The 27,342-nt window shown below is 33.6% G+C and overlaps 2 protein-coding genes across 3 annotated transcripts; both read left to right on the top strand.

The window, feature by feature from the left end:
* The first annotated feature begins 132 nt into the window (after positions 1 to 132).
* Positions 133 to 27,071, top strand: LOC132037592 (uncharacterized). Of its 2 annotated transcripts, XR_009409930.1 has the most exons (3): positions 25,506 to 25,911; positions 26,024 to 26,241; positions 26,579 to 27,071. XR_009409930.1 is itself a non-coding variant. In XM_059428130.1 (2 exons), the coding sequence occupies exons 1-2, from the start codon at positions 644 to 646 to the stop codon at positions 26,232 to 26,234; spliced, it is 429 nt and encodes a 142-aa protein (XP_059284113.1). In that variant the 5' UTR covers positions 133 to 643; the 3' UTR covers positions 26,235 to 26,327. The 2 variants fall into 2 exon arrangements, 1 of the variants encoding a protein (XP_059284113.1); XM_059428130.1 differs by lacking the exons at positions 25,506 to 25,911; positions 26,579 to 27,071 and adding an exon at positions 133 to 861 and having other exon boundaries at positions 26,024 to 26,327.
* LOC132037599 (heavy metal-associated isoprenylated plant protein 16-like) lies at positions 24,115 to 25,064 on the top strand. The gene is made up of 3 exons (XM_059428135.1): positions 24,115 to 24,175; positions 24,265 to 24,349; positions 24,570 to 25,064. The coding sequence occupies exons 1-3, from the start codon at positions 24,170 to 24,172 to the stop codon at positions 24,857 to 24,859; spliced, it is 381 nt and encodes a 126-aa protein (XP_059284118.1). The 5' UTR covers positions 24,115 to 24,169; the 3' UTR covers positions 24,860 to 25,064.
* Positions 27,072 to 27,342: the final 271 nt, after the last annotated feature.

The raw sequence follows: 27,342 nt of genomic DNA, 5'->3' as shown, positions 1-27,342 counted from the left end.
CATTTTACTTATTTTCTAGTTAATAGTCCAACTTAATACGACTTCTTTTTAAGTTCTTTGCATATTAGGTTGGACTGCATCAGGGACGGCTCAATAAGATTGGGAGTCCAAAGCCAACTTTAATGGAAGCCTTTATTTTTTCTGTTCAATATTTTTTAAAAAGAAAAATTAACCTATAAATCTATTATATTGTAGGTAAAAATTAGGCCTCATCCTCCCTTAACTAGAGGTCTTGGGAGCTTGCTAGGGAGTGGTTCCCTCTTTAACCGATTTTGCGTGTCTCAAAATTGAATTAATCGGAAAATTTCATACAGATATCGAACACCGGATGAAAAAAAATGGGGCCCCCAAAATTTTGGGGCCTAAAGCTGCTTTAGTGGCTTGCCCCTCTGGCCAGCCCTAGATTGCGTATATGAAGCACTTGAAGTATGTATGGTGAAAGATCAGGGCAAGAAAAGGTTTGATGGTAAATGTTAACCTTGGCCTTTGCCAAAGGAAAAACACCAGTGCTAATTACTATCATACAAAAAAAAAAATTAAAAAAAAAAATTGTAGCTGATAGTGTTCATATTGGTCAAGCACTATCGGTGCAGTTGGCACTTCGGACAATTGCAATAGACTTCGAACTTAGGGTTTCTGTCACATGGGGACATTCAAATATTCCGATTTAGAGTCTGCTGCCATACTATGGATTGTTCCCTTTTGTGGTTCTATGGACAATTGGCTCGTCATTGGGAAGGATGTTTTAGGTTGTGCGTCTATTGCCAACGAACCTTTAAATATTGCATCAGATGCACGTGAACTAATTGAAGGAGTTGCTAAAAGAAGTACAGGTTTCATTGCAAAGTTGTATGATTGCGGGTGTGTCAGTGGAGTTGAAACGGATATTGGAAGTTGGAGACTTTCAACACTCCTTGTGCAACTTACAAGCCACTGGGAGAATCCAGAGAGAATCAGCTAATGTGTTCGTTTGATGGTGTTCCTACTCATATTTTGGAGCATTGCATAATATCTTTATTGGGGAAATTGAAATATTAATGATGTTGGTCAAGTCACGTTTTTCATTGCATAACTTGTTGGTATGTACACCAAACATGAGGCTACGGCTCATGTTCCAACAATTTGCTATGACTTGCCGAGAAGAAATCTTATTAGTTCTACTCTACACCATAGTAGTAATCTTAGCAATTCCTTGTTAATTACTTGAAATCAATGTGTTTTTCCTATTTAGAGGATTGAACAATTCAAAGGATCCTTGCCTCCTGAATCTATTATTGCAATCAAAGCCTCATGCTTCCATTGCGAGAAATCATTTCCTAAGAGTTGAACATAACTACAAAGTTTTGTACAGTTGATGGCTTCATTTAAGACTTCTTGTTTACAAGCTGATGCCCTCAAGTTTTTTATTTTCGGATTGCAGAAGATCCATACCAAAGAGCATATTGGTCGTACTCTGTGGCTTGATATTCATAACTCTATAATTTCATATCTTTAGTCGAACCTCGAGTACAAGGTTCTCATTGAGGTCAAGGGAATTGTGAACCAAGTGGACCCCATAAGGGGCTTATGAGCTAGAAGTGGTGAATGAGACTGGTTCAGCTGGTATTATTGGGCTGAGTAAAATGGTAGAGAGTTTTATTTGGGAACCAGACCCAATTATCAAGTGGTTAAAAAGGACCGTGGATTTGGAAGAAGAGTTCAATGCGTATTGTTGAGTCTGATGGAAATCAGGCATACGCAGCGGAAGCAAATAACCATGATCAGCTTGCATGTAATATAGACAACACATAATCAAGATATTAATCAAACATAAAATTAATACTTATCTCTTGAAGCGTGACCGCGACCAAAAATCGAATCTTCAACCACGAACACATACTATCCACGAGATCGTCATCCTTCAGTTCCACAGTCTTTAACGCTGTGTAACCCGAATAATACCAGAATTTGCAAAATTGTGTGGGCGAATTTCTATGGAAAAAGTGTAGAGACTTGTAAAATCCTTGGCCGCTTTATGGAATAAGACCCCTATTTTATAACTACAGGTTTAGGGTTTTCACCCTTTTCCAAAACCTGTTGGGTCTTTATTTTCCACCAAGATATAATATTCCATTTAATTCTTTATTATTCGAGCATAGCAGGGACCACAAAATTAATTAACGAGGCTTCCTATTATGGAATTAATTCAAGAAATCTGAATTAATCCTACCATAATAAATTACGAATTATTCCACTAAAAAATTGTAAATCGCACTCCTACTCAATTTCAAAATCATACATTAAAACTTATTTAACTCCCCATGTTAAGATTACAGATACCAATCAATTAAATTAAAGTGCTGACAATTTAATTCATTGACTAATTGAATCCTTTATATTTCTGCTTAACTTACATTATGTAACGGATACAAAATTCACCTGCAGGATTTTCACATGAGACTTATAAGCATCCATAAAGGGGTATCATCAATCTCACGGTCGAGACATGGATTCTATCAACTAATTATTATTTCACAAATGTAATTTGCCATTATCCAATTTACCAGGAATACATAGACCCGCAATTGAGTCGTACCTTTTCATAAATCAAAATAATGAACAAATCACATTGATCATAATAATTATATCAAGATTAAGAGTATAAGTACATTTAATGAACTAGAGAATTTGTTTTATGTATTCAAGTATAAAAACACTTATCTCTACTTGGCCCGTTCAATACACACAAAATGTACTTAGCCTAAGAAGACATTAGAACTATACCGTTCCCATAATGAAGATATATTATACTAATCTTGTGCTACAATCATACCGATGGCTTTGTCCAATTTCCATCTTAGATTGTGAATATAAATTTTATACTTATAAGAATCGACGATTTAATCTTCCGTGTATAAGCTAAACTCTATACACTAAATCATCTACTATATAAGTAAAGGACACACATACTGGTACATGATCTATTTAATTCTTTATTAAACAATAAATAAATAATTGTTCTATAATAAATATTATATCCAAACACATGGTTAATAGTATATATCCCAACAGAGTCATCCCCGTTCTCTAAGTCTAGCTAGTTCCTCATCTCCTCTTCAGTCTACCTCTAGTTCGTACTTTCCATATTTACGCATTCCTAGAATTGTAATTGAACTTTATCTCATTTATATAATTGAGAAGATGGTTATTGTGACATTGAATTTGAGTTTGTTACTAATAATGAATTACTACAAGGGAGGTTGAAGCAGACTTTTTCTCAAACTGCAGTTGCTATGTCGATTTTTGACACACTACGAAACAGGTTATACTTCCCAAGTGTTTCTTGATGCCAGTCATGACTTTGCTCCCTCTGGTGTGAAGCCTTTTGTTGTTACGAATCTCCTAAATTAACATTGATTGAGGATTGATAGTGCTGGAGTGATGCTGTTCCACATCATGATAAAGAAGCCCTTTGAGCACATCTGTTGTTCGTCCTCTCTCCCAAATCCAGCAACGATTCCTTGTGTTGTTCTACATCCGGTAAATAGCTTGCTTGGAAACAATATATTAAAGCATGTGCTGATGTTTCCCCCTCAATTAGCACAGGGACGACTCAATACAATCAGTGGCCGAAAGCCAAAAGTTAATAAGACATCATAATATTTTAAATAAATTCATATATTTTTTTTTGAAATGCACTCTTTTAACTTTCTTAGATGTAAAGCTACACATCTATACTTTTAGGGATTAACTCATTCAAATATTTATTTTAATAAAAAATAAAAATGATTGATTTAGAAAATTGAGTTTCAAATGAAATATAAAATCGTCATAAACTGAAAAAAAGGAGGACAAATGTACAGGATAAAGGAAAAATCAAAACTGCCCGAGTAGGTATATATACTAAATAAAGAGAGACAAAACCTTAACCTAATTTGCGATCATTTGAACAACCCAAACTAAAATCTAAGAAAAATGAAGCCTTTTATTTATGATAATTAGAAAAATTAAATATTACATAAAATTTAATACCATTTTAAAGTTTTTTTTCATATAAATATTTAGTTTTACTTGTATAGTGACATAGTAATGCATTAAATTTTCTTTCCCTATTGTCAAGCTTTAATTTTACTATTTCTAGTTACAATTAATTCAATTCTTCAACGAGAGTCTTCTTATAACTACTACTATTACTATATGTACCACAAAGTTACAATAAATATGTAAAAAAGTTTTTATTCATGATAATTAGAAAAATTATATATTACATAAAATTTAATACCGTTTTTAAGTTTATATATATATATATATATATATATATATATATATATATATATATATATATATATATATATATATAATGCATGAAGCGCGTGACGTGGCATGCCACATGATCGTGAACGCTATTTTTCTTTTTTTTGCTTTTTTTTTAAACTCCTTTTCCTAACTTCTCTACTACTCCTCTTTATTTTACTTGTATACGTTTCTTAAACAACATCCACTCTTCTTCTTCTTCTTCTTCTCCTTCTTTAATTCCCTTGATTACCTTTCATTACCCATTAAATTCGTGCATACCTAGAAAAGAGGTCGATGAGATCACGGTAACCAAGCCTTCACCTAGCAGTTGTAAGAAGAGTCATTCAATGGGATAGGCATTTATGTGGTTGAATATTCTAGAATACTTGTGAAGGCAAGAAGTCACCAGTTTGGGTAGAACGCTGTTAAATGCAGAATTCGATCATGAGTGCTTGCCAAGGTTATTCTGAGACACAAAAAAACAGCAGGCCGTTCTTATTTTGACGCCTATGAAGTGTTCGAATAAGTGCCCCACAGAGACACATTGCTCACAGCTCAAGGAAAGGACTCGAAAAACCTCTCAACAGATGCACATGGGTAATTCTTTTAGACTCTTTAAGTTCAACTACTGAATGCCTTTGTTTAATATACATTTCGAAAAAGGTTCAATACCCTCATCTACTTTCAGCTGAATGTTTTTGTTCAATATATAATTTCATAACAGTTCAAACGCCCTAATCCTATTGTATAGTTGTCGATAAAATGGATAAAACGTCCTTGAATATTTGTGAACGTTCAATTGTATAAATGTACATTTACAAAGTTCGACAATAATGTCTATAAATATTGATTAAAGTCTAGTGATTTGGAGTTTAGACGATATTACATATTCAACTTCTCAATAAATTGGTGGTCTTTAATTTTTGCCCTTCGTTAGAGCCCCTTGGTTTCGGGTTCGAAGCCCCGCTCAATAAAAAATTTACAAAAAAAAAAAAAAAAAAAAATCGCAAGGCAGAGTTTGGATTTGCAAAGTAGAGTTTTGCATGCAAAAACTCTACCATGCTTCAGGCAGAGTTTTGGGCAAAACCCTCCCTTAAGGCAGAATTTTGCCATCAAAATTTAGGCAAAATTCTATCTTAAGGTAGAGTTTTGAAGGCAAAATCCTACCTTGCAAATCCAAACCCCTGTCTTACGATTTTTTTTTTTTTTTTACTGAGCTGGGGGTTCGAACCCAGAACCTTAGGGTATTAGGCGAAGGGTAAAAATTGAACATGTTGGCTGTCAATTTTACGCATGATCCCTAGAGCTGTCAAAATGGGCCAGCCCAGCCAAGCCTTGCGAGCCAAGGAATTTGATGGGTTGGGGCGGGCCAACCTTTCATTTGACTGGGCCTTGAAATGCCTAGCCCAACCCAGCCCTACAAGGGCCGTTAAACATCACCGCATAACCTCAAAGACTTACAAAGGAAGCAAAGAGTTTCCTCAAAGACTTACAAAGGAAGCAAAGAGTTTACTGAGTCGAAGTATGAACAAGATCAGTTAGGGGGGCAGCCAACAAACTTGGCCCTTGATTCAGCCAACTAGAAAGTTCCTATTCTAATTCATATAACGAAAGTTCTTTTTTGACTTGCTTGGCTTTTTATTGGGGCTAATAAACGATGATCGATTTGTAGGGTCAGTGCACAGCTCTTCTTGTACAAAAATTAAATAAAAAAAACACTCAACCAATTTACATGTCCAGACGCAATAATTAATGGTTAGAAACTGATTATCTCTTCTACACTTAACGAATCACCAAGGGAAAAAGTCGTGGACATGAGAAAACTTAGAAAAAGTCGAGAGAAAAAGTACAAGAGTTGATTTCGATCATATACGATGTAATGCCGTGTCGGCTGTCTGAGTATTCTTAGAAAAAGTACGAGAGTTGATTTCGATCAAAATTGTAACCTCACAAGTCACAACCTTGTAAGTGTCGAAGACAGTCCAAAGGAGAAGTTTTAAGAAGAGAGGAACAATATAATGCCTAAGGTACTATACATTTATAATCTTTTTTTTAGCATCCATCGAGGAATTTGGGTGGTCAGGTTTCAAAATATGCTTTATTTTGAAAAGTGTTTCTTCGAAAAATACTTTTAGAGAGTAGTAATTTGCGTTTGGTTCATCAATTTGCAAAACACTTTACCAATATTAGAATAGCAATTGGCGTTTGGCCAAGGTTTCAAACTTATTTCGAGGTAAAGTTATTTTTTTTTATTTTTTTTAGCTTCTGAAAAATAACTTTTGGCACGTACAAAACTTGACCAAACATCTCCAAGTTCTAAAATAATCATTTTTGAAAAAATAAATAAACACATTTGACTTGTTAAAAACTTGGCCAAATAGGCTAAATGACATAACAAATTCGTAGCTTACTAATAAAAAGGTTATTGTTATTTTTCTTGGGTGATGTCCTTAAATGCAGACAAAGGTGGTTGTTAATGTATCAGTGAATGGACAACTTCGTCCAAGTTTGAAGAAGCATATTTTCGGTTGCCTGGTTCAAGATACTACTTGCAAAAATAAAGTCATGAAAATTGCAGCAACTTTACCAGGTAACAATATTACACTATCGGACATCTTTAGTATCAAAAGCAAAGGGAAACTTTCACATATATATGTTGAACATTTAGTTAGCTAATAAGTACTCCTAATGTACTATGTATTGGCTTTATATTGTTGAAAGTGTAACCCACCTGATCATCTAATAAGTTCAAAGATTTAGATGGATTAATAATTTCAACCGAAAAAAAAAAAAAGAGGAAAAAAAAAAAAAAAAAGAGGAAAAAGATGGGTCAATTTCAACGTGTCATTTAACTTTATCCATCTACTGTTACAGTAAAGTTAAAGAACTAGAACTCCTTTAATTTTTTTTTTTTTTTGGTCACATTGAATTAACAGCCTTATATATGCATAATATTACATAGCAGTAAAATCGTAAAGCTTTATAACAATAAAGTCACCTTGATAAGTAGGTTTGTTGTTAGCGTGAATAAAGCTTAGTGACTTTATTTTTATAGTTGGCAAAATTCAACTGTTTTAACATGACAAGGAAAATCGCCTTGTGATTTACTGTTATAATTAATAGCTAGGGTAAAGTTTTATTAATGACTTTACTATTCTAGTGAGTAAAGAATCAGGTTTCTTGAACGTAAAAAATAATTTTGTTTTCTTACTATTATAGTAATTAAAACTCAGTGACCGTAGGACGAAATAATTTACCTGATAGTTGATAAGACACATTTATCTATTTATTCATGTTTAAACATTGCAGGGGTGGAGAAAGTATGTATAGAAGCAGAAAGGAACTTGTTGACAGTAATAGGAGAGGGAATAGATACAGTGGAGCTGGTGAACATACTTAGGAAGAAAGTTAGATTTGCTACTATTGTGACTGCTGGCCCAGAGAATGAAAACAGAGAAGAAACAACACAACCACAGCCAGTTCCAATGCCTCTGCCTGTTGTCAATGGTTATAATAATAATAATAATAATAATATGGTTATAATAATAATAATAATAATAATAATAATAATAATAATAATAATAATAATAATAATAATAATAATAATCATCATCATCATCATCATGGTTACTTTTACAGTGATTTGATAAGCTTTTTTTCGTCAATGCATGAATAATATCATCATCATCATCATCATCATCATCATGTGCTTCCTATGGTTGAGATGTTTGAAATTAGAGATCCTTACTATTATAACAATTCCTGCTTTCCATGGTGGTGATGCCTCAGATGAAAATTGGAAGAAATTTAACGTGATCTGGTGAGGGGAATTTGCTCTTCCGAAGACATATAGACATAAAATTAAAGAAGATTATATAGAAAAGTTGAGATTGATTTCTTGTAAGTTGTAAGCACATTATCTTCTCTTCAATGCCCTGGCCTGACATCTAGTGTTGCATTTGTGTAGTGCTTATTGTTGTACTCATCTGTAGAGTCGAAATTAAAGGTATACAATTTTCCCAAATTGCTGCATTAATTTCACATATATACGATGGTGTTAATGGTGTGACAATTTGTCCATATATGCTACTTTAATTACCGTAGCTTCTGTAAGACGTATTAAAGAGTTCTTTGCTACTTTATTTATTTCACAACTGATAAGGTTCCGGTTAATGATACGTAATAAGGAATTGTTATAACAACAATAAGAGTTACATCCTCGCGATTTAATTTTTATATATGAGTTTGAGAAGTTTTATGTACTGTAACAATAAGATCATTTGAGTGAGGTAATTATAAATAATCTTCCTTACGATAAACATTTATCAGTAAACGTGGTAACCTCTATTAAACTGTATTGATTTTAAAATATCTTTATACTGTCAGTGTATATGACTTAAATCTGTTTTAAATATGATAGTGTTTGACTTAGCATTGAGTTTAAGAAAGAAAACAAATATTTTTGGCACATATGTAAAAACTTACCCGCATCGATTTGTTTACACTAAACTAATAGATGCGTGACATGAGTTTGAACGCAGCTATCACTTAACCATGATTAATTAATGTATATTTCTACGTCATTAATTCACTTAGCCATGGTAACTTCAATTGGTTTTGGGTAGACAACGGCGGATCTAGTATTTAAGCTTTATGAGTTCAACTTTAAGGTTCTTAGCATTTAACCTGTTATATATTTAAAGTGATCGATTCATATCTAGCTACTATTTGTTGCTATTAATTGATTTTTACACATAAATTTAGGTTCCGCATCAAAAGTACTGAGTTCAAATGAAGCCGATATCAGAAGGTTTCATCCGCCCTCTTGGTGTAAACCCCTGTAAGGATTCCCACCACAAATACCATTATAACTTTCGTCTTAAATCATAAAGGCTCAATGCATATGCAGCCTCCTAAACTTGCACTTTTTTCCCATTTTGGCACCTCAACTAAGCATTGATCCTATTGAACTCCTAAACTCGTCCTCAAGTGTGTCTATCAAACACAATCCGACTTAAATAACATTTTTTAAATAATAGATCTGAACCCATTTCTTTGACTATCTAAGCATACTATTACAAAACTAGCCATCTGGTCAATGGACCATCTTAAACCCAATTCCATATATTTTTCTTCATTTTAAACTTCAAACAAGATTGTCTTCTCGTAAAGTGTAAACCCCATGTCTTTTATATTACTAAATCGGATCACAACAAAATCTTTAGAATATTTTCAATTATTTGACTACCTAAATGCAACAAAACAGTAACACGTATTAGAAATCAATTCAATCAGTGATTAACCAAAAAATCATCGCACATGAACTGGAAGTTGGTAATTAAGTAAGAAAATGACACTAGTGAAACTAACTGGATATCTGCTCGCGCATACAAAGAATAATTCTATCCTATTCGCGCATACAAATAATAATTCTATCCTATTGCAAATTTTGCTATGTACGTCGGATTGTGTTTGATAGACACACTTGAGGACCAGTTCAAGGGTTCAATAGGAACAACATTTAGTTGAGATGCCAAAATGGAAGAAAGGTGCAAGTTTAGGGGGGTGCATATGCATTAAGCCAATAATAAATATAGGGATAAGGCATCGTTACCCCCCCCCCCAACTTGTACCAAATTTGCTAGGACACACCTTTCCTTTCAAGGGGTCCTATTACCCCCCTAAACTATATTTTCCCGTAATTATTTGCACCTTTTGTGCTGACCTGGACTAGTGTCCCAGTTATATTACAATCTGTGTTACACACGCGCTGTGGGCCCCAAGACAATTCATTTTTCCTTTTAATTTTAATACATTGCTCGTTTGACCAAAAGAGCATAACCCAAAAATCGCCCAACCTCTTCGATTCTTCAACAAAATTTCCCAAATCCTTAATTCCTCTTAATTCTCTGCAGTTCATCATTAATAGAGTGAAAAGAAGTATGTAGTGTAGACTATTAAGTTCTTCAATCAAACGTTCTACCTCCTTTCGTAAAAAAGTATAGTCTAGGGTTTTTTTTTTTTTTTTGATCTCTTTGGTGGTACAACTTGTTGATTCACGGTCAGTTGGAAGGTTAAGCTTACATTTCGACCAAAGGTTAGTACTTTACTACATTTAATTGGGTTTGTGTTAGTCTAGGGTTTTAGGGGTTTTTATGTTTGCGATTTTGATGAATCGAATAAAGTAGTATTTTTCTTGAATTCTTTGCTAAAATGTTAGAATTTCCACTTGATTTGCATGTCACACCTCGCTTTTTTGCTTTAGTGAGTTTTTTCTCATTTTTGTCGATTACTTAGTTTGTTGAGAATTATGATGATTTTTTTTTGTTATTTGTGTTTGTTTGCATTTAGGTATGAGTGGGTTTACATTTATCCGTAAGATCGTATCATGGTGGGGACTTAGTGTGTGAAGATGATGAGGATGAAGCAAGATATGTGGGTGGGGTAATGAGTGAATTTACTAATGTTGATGTTGATACGCTTTCTTATTTTGAGCTGAAGGGTTATATTACAGATCTAGGGTACAGCTCATGTTGCAACTTTAGTATTAGGCCACCTAACAGTGGCATTTTAGGAAATATTGACAATGATAGGGTTCTTTCAAGAATTGGTAGGACTTTGCAAAGTGGGCAGATTTTGGAAGTATATGTGCACATGGATGAGGGGGAATCTGATTCTTCTCTTTATAAAGGGGTAGGGACCATTAAAGGAAGTGCTAGTCAAAACATTGAAGTTGGTGAGGTATCTTTAAATGCCCCACTTCAACCCTAAATCGCCTCAAAAAATGCCCTAGATATCCCCAAATACTACTCCTCCATTAGAAGTAGTACTTCCAAACACTCAAGATCCAATAGATCTAGTTGCTGCTCCATCAGATTCTGAAAACAGTGAACTTTCAGTAAAGGGATCTGATGAATCAACTGATGAAAGTCCAGATTCTGAAAATGGTGACTTGACTGGAGAGGATGATTATTTCAGTGATGTACATGAGGAGTACATAGAGCTTAAGAATGAGAGAAGAAAAGCAGCAAGGAGGAATAGAAGGGAAAGAATTCCAAAAGACACTGAAGAAGTACCATGTGGTGAAGCTGGACCAGATTTGGGATTTGATGAGACTGCAGAAGTAGGTAAAAATAATTTAGAAGGCAGACTAGGGGGTGATGAACCATATTACCCAAGTTCGATCCGGGGCGACTAACCGATGATGATGAATATTGGTTTGAGGAGGGGCAACGAGAGGAGGGTAAAGCTGTCAAAATCTAAAAGAAAAAAATCGGTACAAAGGGTGTGAGATTTGATCCAACTTGTAAAAAAATTGTGTGGCGGTTGGGAATGACTTTTGTGAGTGTGAAGGAGTTTAGAGATGCGGTCACTAGGTATGCAATCCGGAGGAGAGTTAGATTGAGAAGTATGTTAATGAGCCTAATAGAGTAAGGGTGAGGTGTTGCAAGAAAGGTTGCAAGTGGCTTTTGTTTGCTAGCCTTGACAAAGTAAGTAATAATTTTATTATTAGGACTTACATTCCGGTTCATAAGTGTGAAAAATCCTCAGTAAATTACTTGTGCAATGCTAAATTCTTGGCTCATGCCTTAAAAAGAGAATAATTGAACAACCAAACATAAGAGTTTTGAAGTTGCAAGAGATAGTTAGGAAGAAGTTTAAAGTCCATGTTGGTAAGACCACAGCTAGGAGAGCAAGAGCTAAGGTGCTGAAGGAGATAATGGGAGATCATGTTCTTGAGTTTGGGAGAATTCTTGATTATAAGGATGAGTTGTTGAGGACAAACCCTGGAAGTAGTTGTGTTGTTAAACTTGGTGATGCTAATGATCTTGGTCGCCTTTTTGAAGCTTTTACATCCGTTTTGATGCACTCAAGAAGGCATTCATGCGGTCGTTAGGAAATGCATAGGATTAGATGGTTGTTTAAAGGAATTAGTAGGGGCAATTACTATGTCTTGTGGCTAGGGATGGGAATAACCAAATGCTTCCACTTGCTTGGGCGTAGTGGAATATGAGAACAAAAATACTTGGACTTGGTTCTTGACTTTCTTTGAAGGAGGACTTGGGATTAGAGATGGCACAGGCTACACTATTATTTCAGACATGCAAAAGGTATGTTCTTATCATACCTTCTAGTTATTTTCATACTTACTGTTTCTTTATTCTTTATTGTTTCTGTTTTTTCACTCTTTGATGCCAACTGTTGTAGGGACTTGAATCGAAAGCAACTAGGGAACTGCGTACTGCCCGGCCGTGAAGAAGAAGGTGTGCTAGGCACATTCTTGCTAACTGGTCAAAGGAATGGAGAGGGCTTCAAAGGAAGCAAGTATTTTGGAAGTGTGCTAAAAGCACTTATGAGGCAGAATTTAATGCAAATTTGAAGTTACTGGGAAAACTTGGCAATGGAATAGTTGATGATCTACTCTACTATGACAAAGAGTATTGGTGCAAGATGTTTTTTAACACTGATGTGAAGTGTGATTCAGTTGATAATAATATGTGTGAGAGTTTTAATGCCTGGATTTTGGCGACTAGGCACAAAACTATCATTAGCATGCTTGAGGAGATAAGAGTAAAGGTTATGACTAGAATTGCTAGGTTAAGTCAATTTGCAAATACTTGGATAGGGGACATTTCTCCAATGGGAATGAAGATATTGGAGGATAATATTGACAAGGCAATGGACTGCTTCAGTCGGAATTTAATGGAGAATCGGGATATGAAGTGTTGGATGGAGACAAACAACACTCTGTTTGTCTAAGAAAGAGGGTATGTAGTTGTAGATCATGGATGCTTTGGGGATACCGTGCACATGCCATATCCGCCATGGTTTTTAAACAATATGACCCTAACCGAATATGTTGATAGCTGCTACAAAAAAGAGAGATATTTGATGACATATTCTCACTTCATTCAGCCTGTAAATAATATGCCTTTTTGGCCTGATAATAGACATCCTACTGTTGCACCACCAGTGGTGAAACCAATGCCAGGCAGGCCCAAAAAGAATAGAAGGAAAGAGCAAAATGAAACAAAGAAGTGTGGGAAATTACCTAAAACTGGTATGACTATGACATGTGGTCTCTGCCATGTTAAGGGTCACAACAGAAGAGGATGTACTTTGAAAAATGTTGGTTCATCAGTTCCATCAAGTTCAACTGATGCACATGATCATCCTGGTTCATCAATTCCATCAAGTTCAACAACAAGGATGGGCAGACCAAAGGTAATGTACTATTTTATTTTGTGTCTTCTAATATTGGTTGTGTCTTCTAATATATGTGTGTTTGTATGTTAGAAAACAACAAGTGTTGAAGTTGAGCCTGCAGTAAAGAGAGGGAGAGGCAGACCTAAGAAAAATGCAATTGCTGCTGAAGTTCCAAATGTGGCACATGAAACTTCATCAAGAGTCGAAAGTACAAAAAGAACTAGAGGTACTAGGAAAAGTACAATTTCTTTGTGAAGTTCCATCCGCAACTAACACAACACCAAATGTGGCACATGAAACTTCTTCAAGAGTCAGCCGAAAGTACAAAAAGAACCGAGGTACTAGAGGTGGTAGAGGAAGTGGAAGGGGTGTGGGGAGAAATGTGGGAGGAGAAAAGTTAATCACCTACTTGAAAGTTGGTTCAACTCTCTCCGGAAGTACTACTACACACAGTTCCAAACCGCACTCGGTTCAACCGCACCTAGTTCAATGGCGTACGCAGTTCAACGGGCCGCAACTAGAGGAAAAAGAAAAAGTGTGGGAAGAAATGTGGGAGAGGATGTTAATCATCCTCTTGAAAGTTGGTTTAATCAGCTCCGGAAGTACAAATGCGCACCCTAGTTCAACCTCGCACCTAGTTCAACTACGCACCTAGTTCAACTGCCGCAACTAGAGGAAAAGGAAAAGGTGTGGCAAGAACAACACCATATAAAAGGCCAAGAGTGATGGGAGTAGGTGTGTTTCAAGCTGAGAATGGCTTCACAACTTTTAATGTAAGTATTCATACATTACTATATTGTACTGTTCTCTTAATAACAATAACTTATGTTTTTTTTTTTTTTTTTTAAATAGCCTGGACTGCCAAGTCAAAGAATAGTATATACTGGACCAAAAAAAATAGTAAGATCAGCTGATGTAATTGGTGATATTGGTTTCAAACCAACAAGTACTGCGAAGTGGAAGGAGCTAAAGCACTCACAACAAGAAGGCTTCAAGAGATTAGAGATCAAGTAAGGGCTAAAGCAAGGCAAAGCACCAATCCTTCCTGCCAAGAGACCGAGATTGGAAGATCTAATGTTAAGTGCCATTTGAAGTGTTGTAATTTGTTTGTTTGAAGCTATATTAAGACTTAAGACTTTGAAGTAATCGCTTTGTTCATGTTGGTATTCAGATGTACCATTTGTTTTTTGTTATGTTGGAAATGGCATCAATTCTCGCTATTTACACCCAATGTTTAAGAATTGTTTTGTTTATATATGGTGCATTTCGGTGACAAAATCGTGCATTTTGTCATTCAAAAAATTGTTATTTTTTTATGGCATATGAGAATGCTTTTGAAGCTGAATTCTGGTGCATTTGAGTGACAAATTCTGGTGCATTTTGTCACTCAAAAAACTGTTAGGTTGTTATGGCATTTGAGAATGGTTTTGATGCTGAATTCTGGCACATTTGAGTGACAAATTCTGGTGCACTTTAAAAATGAAAAAAGCATTAGTTGTCATGGCATTTGAGAATGGTTTTGTTTGCTGAATATCTGGTGCAATTTGCTGCATTATATGATCTTATTTTGCCCAACATTTACTCAAACAATACCAAAAGAAAGTTGTCAAAATTTAGTGAAACAACACCAATATGAGAAGTAGGATAAACTAAAACAAGTGTAGGTACAAGACCACCATTAAAATACCATTACAATGCTTCGTTACAATACCAAAATGTACCATCCAACAAAACACATCTAACTTAGCCTATCCGAGATCATTCAAGTACCATTACAACAAACAAAATAAGGTACTATTAACAGACCACTAGCTACTATGGCAACTTCATTTGATTTTTCTTCAAGTTGCCCATTTCGAATAAACTACTAAGATACAAAACAAATAAACAAACCATCAAACACCAAAGTAAGTTTCTATTAAACCAACACCTGCTGCTTTTCTTTTTTCCTGTCATATCCTTCTCTTTCAAATTATTCTCTTTTGAATCTTCAAGCTCATTCAAATCATCCTTCTCCTCTTTTGTATCTTCAAACTCATTCAATCCATCCTCCTCCTCTTTTGAATCTTGAAGCTCAATCAACTCACCTCCTTCATTTGAATCTTGAAGCTCAATCAACTCACCTCCGTCATTTGACTCTTGAAGCTCAATCAACTCACTAATGTTGAGATTATCATATTGAAGGGTAAGACTTTCAACCTCATCCAACTGAATTTTCTCCTTAGGTTCAAGTGAATTCATGTCGACATTATCATATTTCATCTTAAGACTTTCAAGCTCATGCAAATGCACCCGAACATGCTCGTAATTTTCTTCTAACTCTTTGATTTTGTTCACCAATCTTGGAATAATAAACCTTGATCTTTGATCAACTTTCTCCGTGTCTCTCCATCTGAAAAAATTGCACTTCATTGGCTGAAATTTGAAGAATACAGTCACTTGAAATTAACACTTAACACTAAAATTAATCAACCAAATTAGAATATGAGCACAAACCTCATAGTGAGGACAAGACCAAAATCTCCTTCCGGGATTGCGATCAGACCAAGAAGTCCGCATTTTCGGCAAAATGCCATGTTTGCATCGCACTACGGAATTGAGCATAGGATCTTCTTCGTCCATACACGGCTTTTATTCAACAAGTTGTTCGCCATTTCTAACCCTAAAAATTTCATACACGAGAAATTGGGGAAGAAAATTAAAACCCTAAACTAGAAATTCAACATGAGATGGAGAAAGGATAACGAATTTACACAATAATTTACTTACCTCGTCAAAAAGATGAGAATTTAGGATCAAAAAAATAATTTGATTCTTAAATTGGGTGTATAATCGGTTGAGCTTTTATTAATGAAATGTAGTGCTTTAGACGATGGGTCTTCACATAATAAGCTTTGGGAATGATACGTGGCAGTTTCCCATTCGTGACAAATTATGTTTTTTACCTCCTACGCGCTTCACATATTTGATATCACGCACTAGTCCAGGTCAGCACAAAAGGTGCAAATAATTACGGGAAAATATAGTTTAGGGGGGTAATAGGACCCCTTGAAAGGAAAGGTGTGTCCTAGCAAATTTGGTACAAGTTGGGGGGGGTAACAGTGCCTTATCCCATAAATATATCATGACATTATAATGGCAATAGGAGCAAGTCGTGCATCAAATGGGTAAGATAGAAAGTTTAAAAAGAGTTTTTAGATATTGAAAAGGTATTAGTACTAATTTTTTAATAACATATTAAGAAAGAAATAATGACTTATATATAAAAAATAGAAAACTAAAATTAAAATGAGAAAGTATTACCATCAGACTTCTCTATAACATTTTTCTTGATCTACAATAACATTTCACCATAACAATTACAATTAAATTATCTCTGGAATCGATTTTAATATTATGTTATCTTATATGTTCTTTACAATGACATTTTATTGTATCAGTTGTAAAATATCCGAATCAATAAACGACAATGTTATAAAGAGGTTTAAATATAATCTTCGCTACAGAGAGTCTGTCAATTCAGTGTTAACATATGTACATATGACAAACCCGCTGATGCTTATCAAAGAGAGCGGCTACATTTATTACAACGTTTATTTTCTCCAAGTACGCATATCATCTTTGCGTTACTCAAACGGGGTCTTAATTCTAGGACTATTACACATAGTGGAGTACTTAGGAAGTCTCAATACGAGAATGGAGTCATTTGAACATGGTTTGAAATCATGTTTGAACATATAATTTGGATATTTTAAGTTATATTTTCTCTTATATACATAAAAATTCCACAAGTTGTGAAAACTATCAAAACATTCTCAATTCTTATACAATCTTACCAAATGAGCAAGTCATAATTCATAACAAAATTAATGCGCTACTAGAAGGCCTTTTTAAAAAATACAAAACCAATTGATTAAACTTTAGTTCAATAAAAACGAAAATTTAACATGAATAGTAATGAGGTTGGTAGACATAAATAAAGGTTGATAGATATAAATAAAGGTTGGTGGAAGTTAATGAGGTTAGTAAATGGTCGGTGGGAGTAATTGTTAAAGATATCTACTAACTTATGGGTCTTTTTTTTACAAAATATAAACTTATGGGTCAAATTTTTTATTTAAATTTTTTGAAATCATGGTTTGAAACCATGAGATGAAATGCATGTCCAAACGCTGGTTTCATGTCATGGTTTCAAACCGCATGTCCAAACGCCTACTAATTTTGGCCACAATAGCCCAAATGGTGGTAGTTCAATAAATTCACATGAATATCTAGGTTAAATTAAATAATTTATGCTTGGTCTATGTTATTTCTACCCTTTCCTCCCAAAGTTCATTAATTCAAAATTTGCATGGAATCCTATCTCATCAATTCAATTTTTGAAATTTTCCCAATGCATTGAGAATCTCAAAAGATGCACACATACTTTTCTTTCTTAATTAAAAAAAAAAACTACTTTATTGAAAAAAACTTTTACAAATTTTTCATACATGGATTACTTAGTTACTTTAAAACTAATTCTTCAAGTTATAACTTTAAAATAATCACATATGTTAGTCATTTTTCCTCTAAAAAAATTTAAATTGAGAAATTTCAAGAGCTTAAGCTATAGGCTGAATTTAACTTTATTGTTCTTTCAATGCCATCGCATACATTTATAGTAAATGAGTCAGTAGTTTAAAAATGATAATAACATTTATATTCAAACGGTTCGCGATTGATTCAATTATTATAATAAATTTTTGTTTATAAATATTTAAGACATCGAACTTTTTTAATTTATTAGAAAATTCTCTCCCGTTTTTTTTTATAATGAATAAAATTTGAAGATAAATGGTAAATAAATTCTTTCTATTTTTTAAATTGTTCATATTAATTAGACAAGTTGATGAAAAATCTATAGCTTTATTTTGATATTTTTTGTTACTTTAATTGATTAGTTTATTAATTTTAATATTTTATGGTATTAATCTCTTTTTGTTAATATTATATTTTAAAAATATTAAGATTACTAAAAAGTACTCAAAGGCATTTTTGACAGCTATCACATTTTTACATAATCAAATCAGAAGAAAATAAATGCACATTAACTAATTAAAGTCACTAGAACTATTAACAACTTCAATTAAATTTTTTAGCTCTTATTCTAAATTAAGGGTGAAAGATAACTTGTAGTATAAAAATAGAAGAACAAGAGGAAAAAAACATTATGGGAAAAAATAAAAAGAATAATGTAAATGAATAAAAATGAAACAAAATAAAAATAAAAGTATGAAAGACTGAGAGGGTAGAAAGTCTGATACGTAAAATAAAAAAAATAAAAAAAATTATACTAGCCTTACAAAGTTATGTTTGGATCTCGCTAGTGAAGAGACACTTTTTTAAATTTAAGACATCGGTAACCTCTCACCATTACATGTGAGTCCGTCTTTGTGTTAACAACGCTTAGTTTATTTTTCTTGATTTAATATCCTTTTAATTATATTTATCTAAATTTCTCGAATATTTTCTAAGATTTAATTGATATTTTTTAAGATAAATAACTTGGCATATATAGCAATAACAAACTAACAAGAAACTTACTTTTACTATTTCTTTATAGTTTTCAATATGTAGTATTCAAATTAAAAAATGTAACTCTAATTAATTGATGTATTATCTAGATCGAATACTTAATTTGAAATAAATTAAAATTTTCAAACAAAACGATGAGTCTTTTTTATGTTTTCTCCTCTATTTCTTCTTAAAATTTTGAGTTGTTAATCTTGTTGCAAAACTTTAAGCTTTGGCGAGTGATAGACTTACAAGTGCAAAAGAAAAAATAATCATAATAGTCTAATTCGACCATTTAATGCTTAACTAGTTGAATTGCATATATAAATTCATTTTTCAAGACATATTCAAGTAATTTTGTAAATATATTAAATTACCTTTTGTTCTGATAAATTATTTATACGTATTCAATAGAAATATAATGAAAGAATTGTTGCGCTGCGGCAAATAATCTTTCTTTATACAAATTTTCAAATAAAGTTTTTAAGAAAAACTTCAATAGGCGAGATGTGATATGGACGTAACTACACATTAACTTCTGTCCGAATTTATAGTTAAAACTTTAGTTCCGCTTTTTGCCATGAAAATTTGTGTAGTAATATTTTTTTTCTTTGGTGGGAGGGCTGGGAGTAATTTTAACGAGGAAAAAAATTAATCATATAATTAATCATTTTTTCATTGTTTTTTTAATATAATTCTTTTAATATTTGTTAGTCTCACAAGATAAACGAAATAAAATAAATTGCAAAAAAATATTGGGATTTAACATTTTAAAGTATACTTTTTTTTTTCCTTCCATTATGTATGCCAAAAAAATCTAGTAAAACTTCCTAGAATGTTTATAAAGTATCAGATTTCTTTTATACAATTATATAAAATTTGGACCTATTCATGTTTTCATCTTACCTCCAATTATTTTATGTGCTAGGAGACAATAATATTTATAAAATGAGCTAATTATTTTAATAATGATGATTTTTCTTTGATTAAAGTTGACGAAAAGGATCAAACAAGAAGAACATTCTATGCATTATGTTATTTTAATTTTTCCATCTATTTCTCCTTAAAATTTTCAAGTTGAAATCTACAAAATATTTTGACTTGAATAAGCATAAGTTAGTGTATTTAATAGTGTGTTTTGGAGGAAAAATTATAGGTGGAAAATTGCTGGTAGCAAAAATTCTACAAGTAAAGGTTATGGTGGTCTTTTATAGGTGTGACCAAATTTGGGCCAATTTAATGTGGTAGTTTAGCAGCTCTCGAGCATTTAATAAGCTAAAAAAGAAGAAAACATAGTAAATAAATTTCTGTTTGAAAATTTTCGTTTTGCTTACTTTTCAGATCTAAATCATGGCTACTAGTTTTCAAGTAAATTTCCTCGGGATACTTCGCAGCAGTACTCTTATAGCTACCGGACAGAATTATTAGTGCGACTACAAAGTTTAAGTTTCCGAGTAATTCAAGTCCAAATTCTGAAGTTACAAAACACGGTATTTGTTTCATTAAAATTACCACGAAGTTATGACTTCACTTGCAATAAATATATGTGAGAAAACAGCTAGTAGTTTGACAATCTTAATTGATTCGACCCAATATGGTTTGGTCTTAGACAAGTTTGCCCAAAAGTAGCGCAAAGCCTCTTGCTTTTATAGCAATGGTTGAAGAAGAATTACAACTTCAGTGCCCAGAAAAAGAAATCATGACTCATCAGGTATGTAACATCTTTGAAGGTACAAGGCTAAATGAGAGGTTTACTGTTTCTTGTGAAAACGTAGTCCCACCGCAACCTTACCCATAGATCATAGTGTAAAAAAAGTTACTGATAAGTTAAACCCTAAAAAATATACGAAGAGTTTCAGATACGTACCATCTGCACTGCGTATTATTTCTTATAAGTTTGAGATAATGGTAAAAACACACCTGAACAATCACTTTTTCGCGAGTTTCACACCCAAGTATCAACTGTTTTCTTTTCTACCTGAACTATCACCATCTATGTATTATAGCATACCTCGAAGCTGACTAGACCAATTATCAGTTGTTCCCTTTTGCCATCTGAAAAAGTGACATAGGTGCGTCTAAGTGTTTTAATACATAGATAGTGATTCAGGTAGAAAAATGAAACGACTGAAGTTGGGTGTAAAAATCGCGAAAAAGTAATAATTCAGGTGTGTTTTGATGATTAATACATAAAATGGTGATTCAGGTAGGAAAATAGAACAACTGAAGTTGGGTGTAAAACTCGCGAAAAAAATAATAGCCCGTTTTTTGCTGTAAAACTGTGTCCATCATTGAAAAGAGAAAAACTTAACGGGTTATGGAGTTGATGGATGCCAAAAAATCAAAAGGCCATGCAATTATTTAATCATGAAAAGGTCGCCTGTTCAACAAGTGTGAGAGACTGAGAGATATGTTAGAAAGTTAAAGATTTTAAATTTTCAATATTTTTTAACTAGATAATAATGTTTTGAGACGTACAAATTAAAATTCAGTGATATTGGGTCCTTAATTATAACGTGAGCATAATCAAAGCTTCAAGTCATACTTTAATAGCCTTAAATAAGATAAAGAAAGATTCCTTAAGGGTCTTTTCTAGTTGTATATTATTTCTAGATTTATCAATATGTCACATTCAAATGACTAAAACTTGAGGTAGGTGGCTCAGATTTTGGGGAAGATTTTAAAGCTGGGAATACAATTCATAAAATTGAAGAGGGAGATAAAGGTACTAAGAAAAGAGAACTTAAAAATTGTAAGGATAGCTAATGACCTTGCCATTGGAAAAACTAGATAGATATATATAGTTCTTTGTTCTATGATAAGCGTGGACAAATATTGATCATGTATAGTTCTATACTTTCTTACATTGCATAATTAATTGTAAATAATATTCTTTAAGGTAAGAAGACACATAGTGACGGATCATAACGACAAGGAATTAAACCTACTCTACTCCCATTGCTAATGACTACCAACCAAAATATTCCATAGTTTAAACTTGTAATAATGAAGTAACATCTCTGATTGCTTGTTGTATCATTGACATGAAATTTGCCACGATAGGTTCAAATCATCCTTTGGCCGTGTTTTGGTCATTAGTGATGCTACCATCCTCTTCAGAAATATTAATAATTTCCAATTTTATATTTAATTAGACTTAATTAGTACTCTAGTCGTCTAGTTGACTCATTTGTTACTCTCTCCATCTCAAATTATTTGTCGCGGTTACTAAAAATAGTTGTATCAAATTATTTATCATTTTTTAAATTTAAGGCACAATTAATTATTTTCCCCCTATTTTATCCTTAGTAGAATTTTGTCATTAATGGAGATGACACATAAAGTATAGATTTAATGATAGAGATTATAACTTAGACATAAATAAGGGTAGAGTTAGTGAAATACTCCTTCTGATTAATATGTCGTAAGGGGCGTGTGAAATAAGAAAAAAACGACAAATAATTTGTGACGGGGGAGTAAATAACTAAGCAAAGTAACAATATTTTTCCGTCTGGACAAGTTTCTGAAATAATTCCAGAAATTTACTTGTCTTCTCTGATTTTTAAAAGAAAAAGATTGTTTTACACTTCTCCTTTTCTTCATAAATATTTAATTTTGGCTAAATTAACACAAGCCCTTTCATTTTTGGTAAGTCCACTCAAAGTTCTTAGAAACTCTTTAGCTATTTAAAAACTTAAAGTGAGACCACTTTTATGAAATAGGAGCAAGTTACAACCCTCCTGATTGCTTAGTGCCTTTGTGTTTCCAATTTTATTATTGGAGCTCGATCGTGACAGGATAATCTTGTCAATACTTGTAGAATAATATAGCAAAAGTCTCTCTATAGATCGATGTAAGTAGAAGAAAATTATCTGACGTTAGTATGAAATATGAAAAAGAAAATGAACGATCGCCGTCCTCCTTTTTAATAAAACGTCGGTATCTTAATTCTTAAAGATGAAAGTAAAATTTGATTTAACAAAAAATAAATGTAAATACAAATACCATTAGTATCCACATCGATGGTGGATGTGATAATTCATATTCTTATATGATCTAGTGCAATTATCACCGCGTGAGTTACTTTTTGGGATTTAATTAAATTCATATTCTTATATCATGTTATCCACACTCTCATAATTGTCATGCTTGAGTTTCTGTGTGAGGGGGTGCATGTTAGTATCTTACATCAGTGATGAATGTGGCAAGTTGTCTTCTTATATAATTCGGGGCAATCATAAGTCATAACCTAATGAGTTAACTTTTTGAAGTTGATCAGTTAAGTCCAAAATCATTCATTTTCATCGATCAGTCGCAATTTGTTGCTCATATAAGAGATTAACGGTAGTTCGAATACAACATGTGTTCAATAAAATGGTCCATGGGTATGTAAACTGATCCAAAAAGAACCATTATAAAAAAGAAATTAGGAAGATTCTAGTGTAATTTATCGAGTTACATCAATTTGGACCTCTTAGAAGGCTGGTTTTGCGTCTCCTACTTTTCCACGTCGCAATGAGAACGACTCTTTCAATTCATTGAGGATTGCTTGGAAGATGACTTTATTAATAATTTTATGTTGTTTACGAAAATGACAAATTTACTTATTGACTTTTCAGGACCCACAAAATTTAGAAAAAATCTTAGTTCCTCCGTTTTAATTTATGCGAATCTATTTTTTTTTAATTGATATAAAAAAGAATGAAATTTTTCGTATTTAGAAATAATTTATCTTTATACAATAATTTATAGTACATTAAATACATGTGACACATTTTACACCATAAATTTAAATTCTTTTCTGTCTTAATTTCATGTAGAGTCAAATTAATTTCATGTAGAGTCAATGATTATTAAGTCATCTTCATGACTTACAGTCTACAGAGGTTGGCGGATGACTAATAAATCATTCCTCTTCAATACGCGTTATATGGTAAAAAATCAACTACTTTAGGACTGGAGTAGATGCCTATAAGTAGTCAAGAATGTATGTGTCTTTCTCCACTGCAATTTCCTAGCATTTCAAGCATTATAAACTCCTCCTCCTCCTCCCCTCTCTCTCTCTCTCTTCTCTCACTGTCTGCCTACTGAATTTTATTGCTAAGCAAGTTTAGTTTTCATCAAACAAAACAAAATGAAGGTATGCAAACTAATTCGTTTAAATTCTTTTAGCATATACTAATATGTGATTCAACTATATTATTTACATATATTCATAATTTTGGGCAGCAAAAGGTGGTTATCAGATTATCTTTGAGTGGGAATGATCAGAAATGTCGGACCAAGGCCTTCAAAGTAGCTGTTTCTCAGCCAGGTACTTAATTCTCTCCTTTCACTTCTTGATTTTATTATTTTCAAATCAAAATATCATATTGATAGTTGAAAACAAAAAAACAAATTTATATGATTGTGAGCTGACTTAGTCTAAAGCGGAAAAATTTCACACCAAAATAAGAATATCTTTGGGTTATTTTTTTGCAATAAAAGTCTCGTGAAACTGACTAGGATTAATTATTGTTGTTTCTTTTGCTTAGGTGTGGAATCAGCAGCTATTACAGGGGACGAAAAGAACCAATTAGAAGTTGTGGGTGAACAGATTGATTCCGTGAAACTGACGAGTGTGCTCAGGAAGAGTTTGGGTCAGGCGGAACTGGTGAGCGTTGGCCCTGCTGGTGGTGGCGATAAGAAGAAAGACGATAAAAAGCCCGAAGTTGCAGCTATTGTGACACATCCGCAACCTGCCTTGTACTACTATACCTATCCTCAATACCCTGTTTACCAAGTTACAGATTCATATGATCAATCCAACTGTTCCATTATGTGAATGCCAGCTTAGATTACCTACTGAATACATAGTGTTTAATACTCATCTGAGCTTTAACATTTCCATGGTTTGAAGTCATCCGTTTCTATGTAACTTAGCTCGTTTGGATCGTTTTTATCCTATGTACATTACGGGATACTTTGCTGGTCCGGAGAATAATTACTTGGGAACTAGTGAAATGAGAAATTATGGGAATTCTGAACAATTTGTAATGACTTGCTGTTTAAAACTGGTATTTTCATGTGATTGATACGGACAATATATTATGCTTGTGTACCTTTATGGAACAATTTAATGAGCATCTAATTTCTCTGTTTTACTTGGTGTATTTTTACACTTCATTTCACGTATTTTCTAGTTAATAGTCCAACTTAATACGACTTCTTTTAAGTTCTTTGCATATTAGGTTGGATTGCATCGATTAAGATTTCGGCCTAAAACAATTTTTTTAATGGAGCTTATTTTTTTCTGTTTCAATATTATTTTTTGAAAAGAAAAATTAACCCATAGATCTATTATATTGTAGGTAAAAATTAGGCCACATCCTCCATCTTGGGAGCTTGCTCAGGAGTGCTTCCCTGTTTAATCTTTTGTCTCAAAAAATTAATCAGAAATTCCCGCAATTTACGTATCGAACAAAGACGAGAAAAATGAAGCCCCCAAAATTTTGGGGCCTAAAGCTCCCGCTTTAGTGGCTTGCCCCTCTGGCCGGCCCTGGATTGCATATGTGAGGCACTTGAAATATGTATGGCGAAAGATCAGGGAAGACCAAGGTTTGATGGTAAACGTTAACCTTGGCCTTTGCCAAAGGAAAAACACCAGTGTTAATTACTATCATACAAAAACAAATTTTTGTAGCTGATAGTGTTCATATTGGTCAAGCACTATCGGTGCAATTGGCACTTCGGAGGATTGCAATAGACTTCGAACATACGGTTTCTGTCATATGGGGATATGCACAGTCTGATTTAGAGTCTGCTGCCATACTATGGATTGTTCCCTTTCGTAGTTCTATGGACAATTGGCTCGTCATTGGGAGAAGGATGTTTTAGGTTGTGCATCTATTGCCAACGAACCTTTAAATATTGCATCAGATGCACGTGAACTTATTGAAGGAGTTGCTAAAAGACGTACAGGCTTCATTGCAAAGTTGTATGATTGCAGGTGTGTCAGTGGAGTTGAAACGGATATTGAAAGCTGCGGTACTTTCAACACTTCTTGTGCAACTTACAAGCTACTGGGAGAGTCTAGAGAGAATCCGCTGATGTGTTCTTTTGATGGTGTTACTACTCTTATTGTGGAGCAGTGCATAATATCTTTATCGGGGAAATTGAAAGATTATGATGCTGTTCAAGTCACGTTTTTCATTGCATAACTTGTTGGTATGTACACCAAACTTGAGGCTATGGCTCATGTTTCAACAATTTGCTATGACTTTCCAAGAAGAAATCTTATTAGTTCTACTCTACACCATAGTTGTAATCTTAGCAATTCCTTGTTAATTACTTGAAATCAATGTGTTTTTCCTATTTAGAGGATTGAACAATTCAAAGGATCCTTGCTTCCTGAATCTATTATTGCAATCAAAGCCTCATGCTTCCATTGCGAGAAATCATTTCCTAAGAGTTGAACATAACTACAAATTTCTGTACAGTTAATGGCTTCATTTAAGACTTCTTGTTTTTTGATGCCCTCAAGTTTTTTATTTTCGCATTGCAGAAGATCCATACCAAAGAGCATATTGGTCGTACTCTGTGGCTTGATATTCATACTCTATTTCATATCTTGAGTCGAACCTCGAGGACAAGGTTCTCATTGAGGGCAAGGGAATTGTGAACCAAGTGGACCCCATAAGGGGCTTATGAACTAGAAGTGGTGAATGAGACTAGTTCAGCTGTTATTATTGTGCTGAGTAAAATGGTAGAGAGATTTATTTGGGAACCAGACTCAATTATCAAGTGGTCAAAAAGGACCGTGGATTTGGAAGAAGAGTTCTATGCGTATTGTTGAAGACTCTCTTCCCCGTTCTCTAAGTCTAGCTAGTTCCTCATCTCCCTCTTCAGTCTACCTCTAGTTCGTACTTTCCATAATTATGCATTCCTGGAACTGTAATTGAACTTTTATCTCATTTATATAATTGAGAAGATGGTTATTGTGACTTTGAATTTGAGTTTCTTACTAATAATAAATTACTACATGGGAGGTTGAAGCAGACTTTTTCTCAAACTGCAGTTGCTACGTCGATTTTTTTGACATACTACGAAACAGGCTATCCTTCCCAAGTGTTTCTTGATGCCGGTCATAACTTTGCTCCCTTTGGTGTGAAGCCTGTTGTTGTTACGAATCTCCTAAACTAACATTGATTGAGGATTGATAGTGCTGGAGTGATGCTGTTCCACATCATGATAAAGAAGCCCTTGGAACCCATCTGTTGTTTGTCCTCTCTCTCAACCTGTTTTTTTCTATGTATCCATGGCAAGCGT

This window comes from Lycium ferocissimum, chromosome 11 (genome assembly GCF_029784015.1).
Source record: "Lycium ferocissimum isolate CSIRO_LF1 chromosome 11, AGI_CSIRO_Lferr_CH_V1, whole genome shotgun sequence".
Lineage (NCBI taxonomy): Eukaryota > Viridiplantae > Streptophyta > Magnoliopsida > Solanales > Solanaceae > Lycium > Lycium ferocissimum.
Note: the sequence above shows the minus strand (reverse complement) of the source record. Positions and strands in the feature narration are given on the sequence as shown.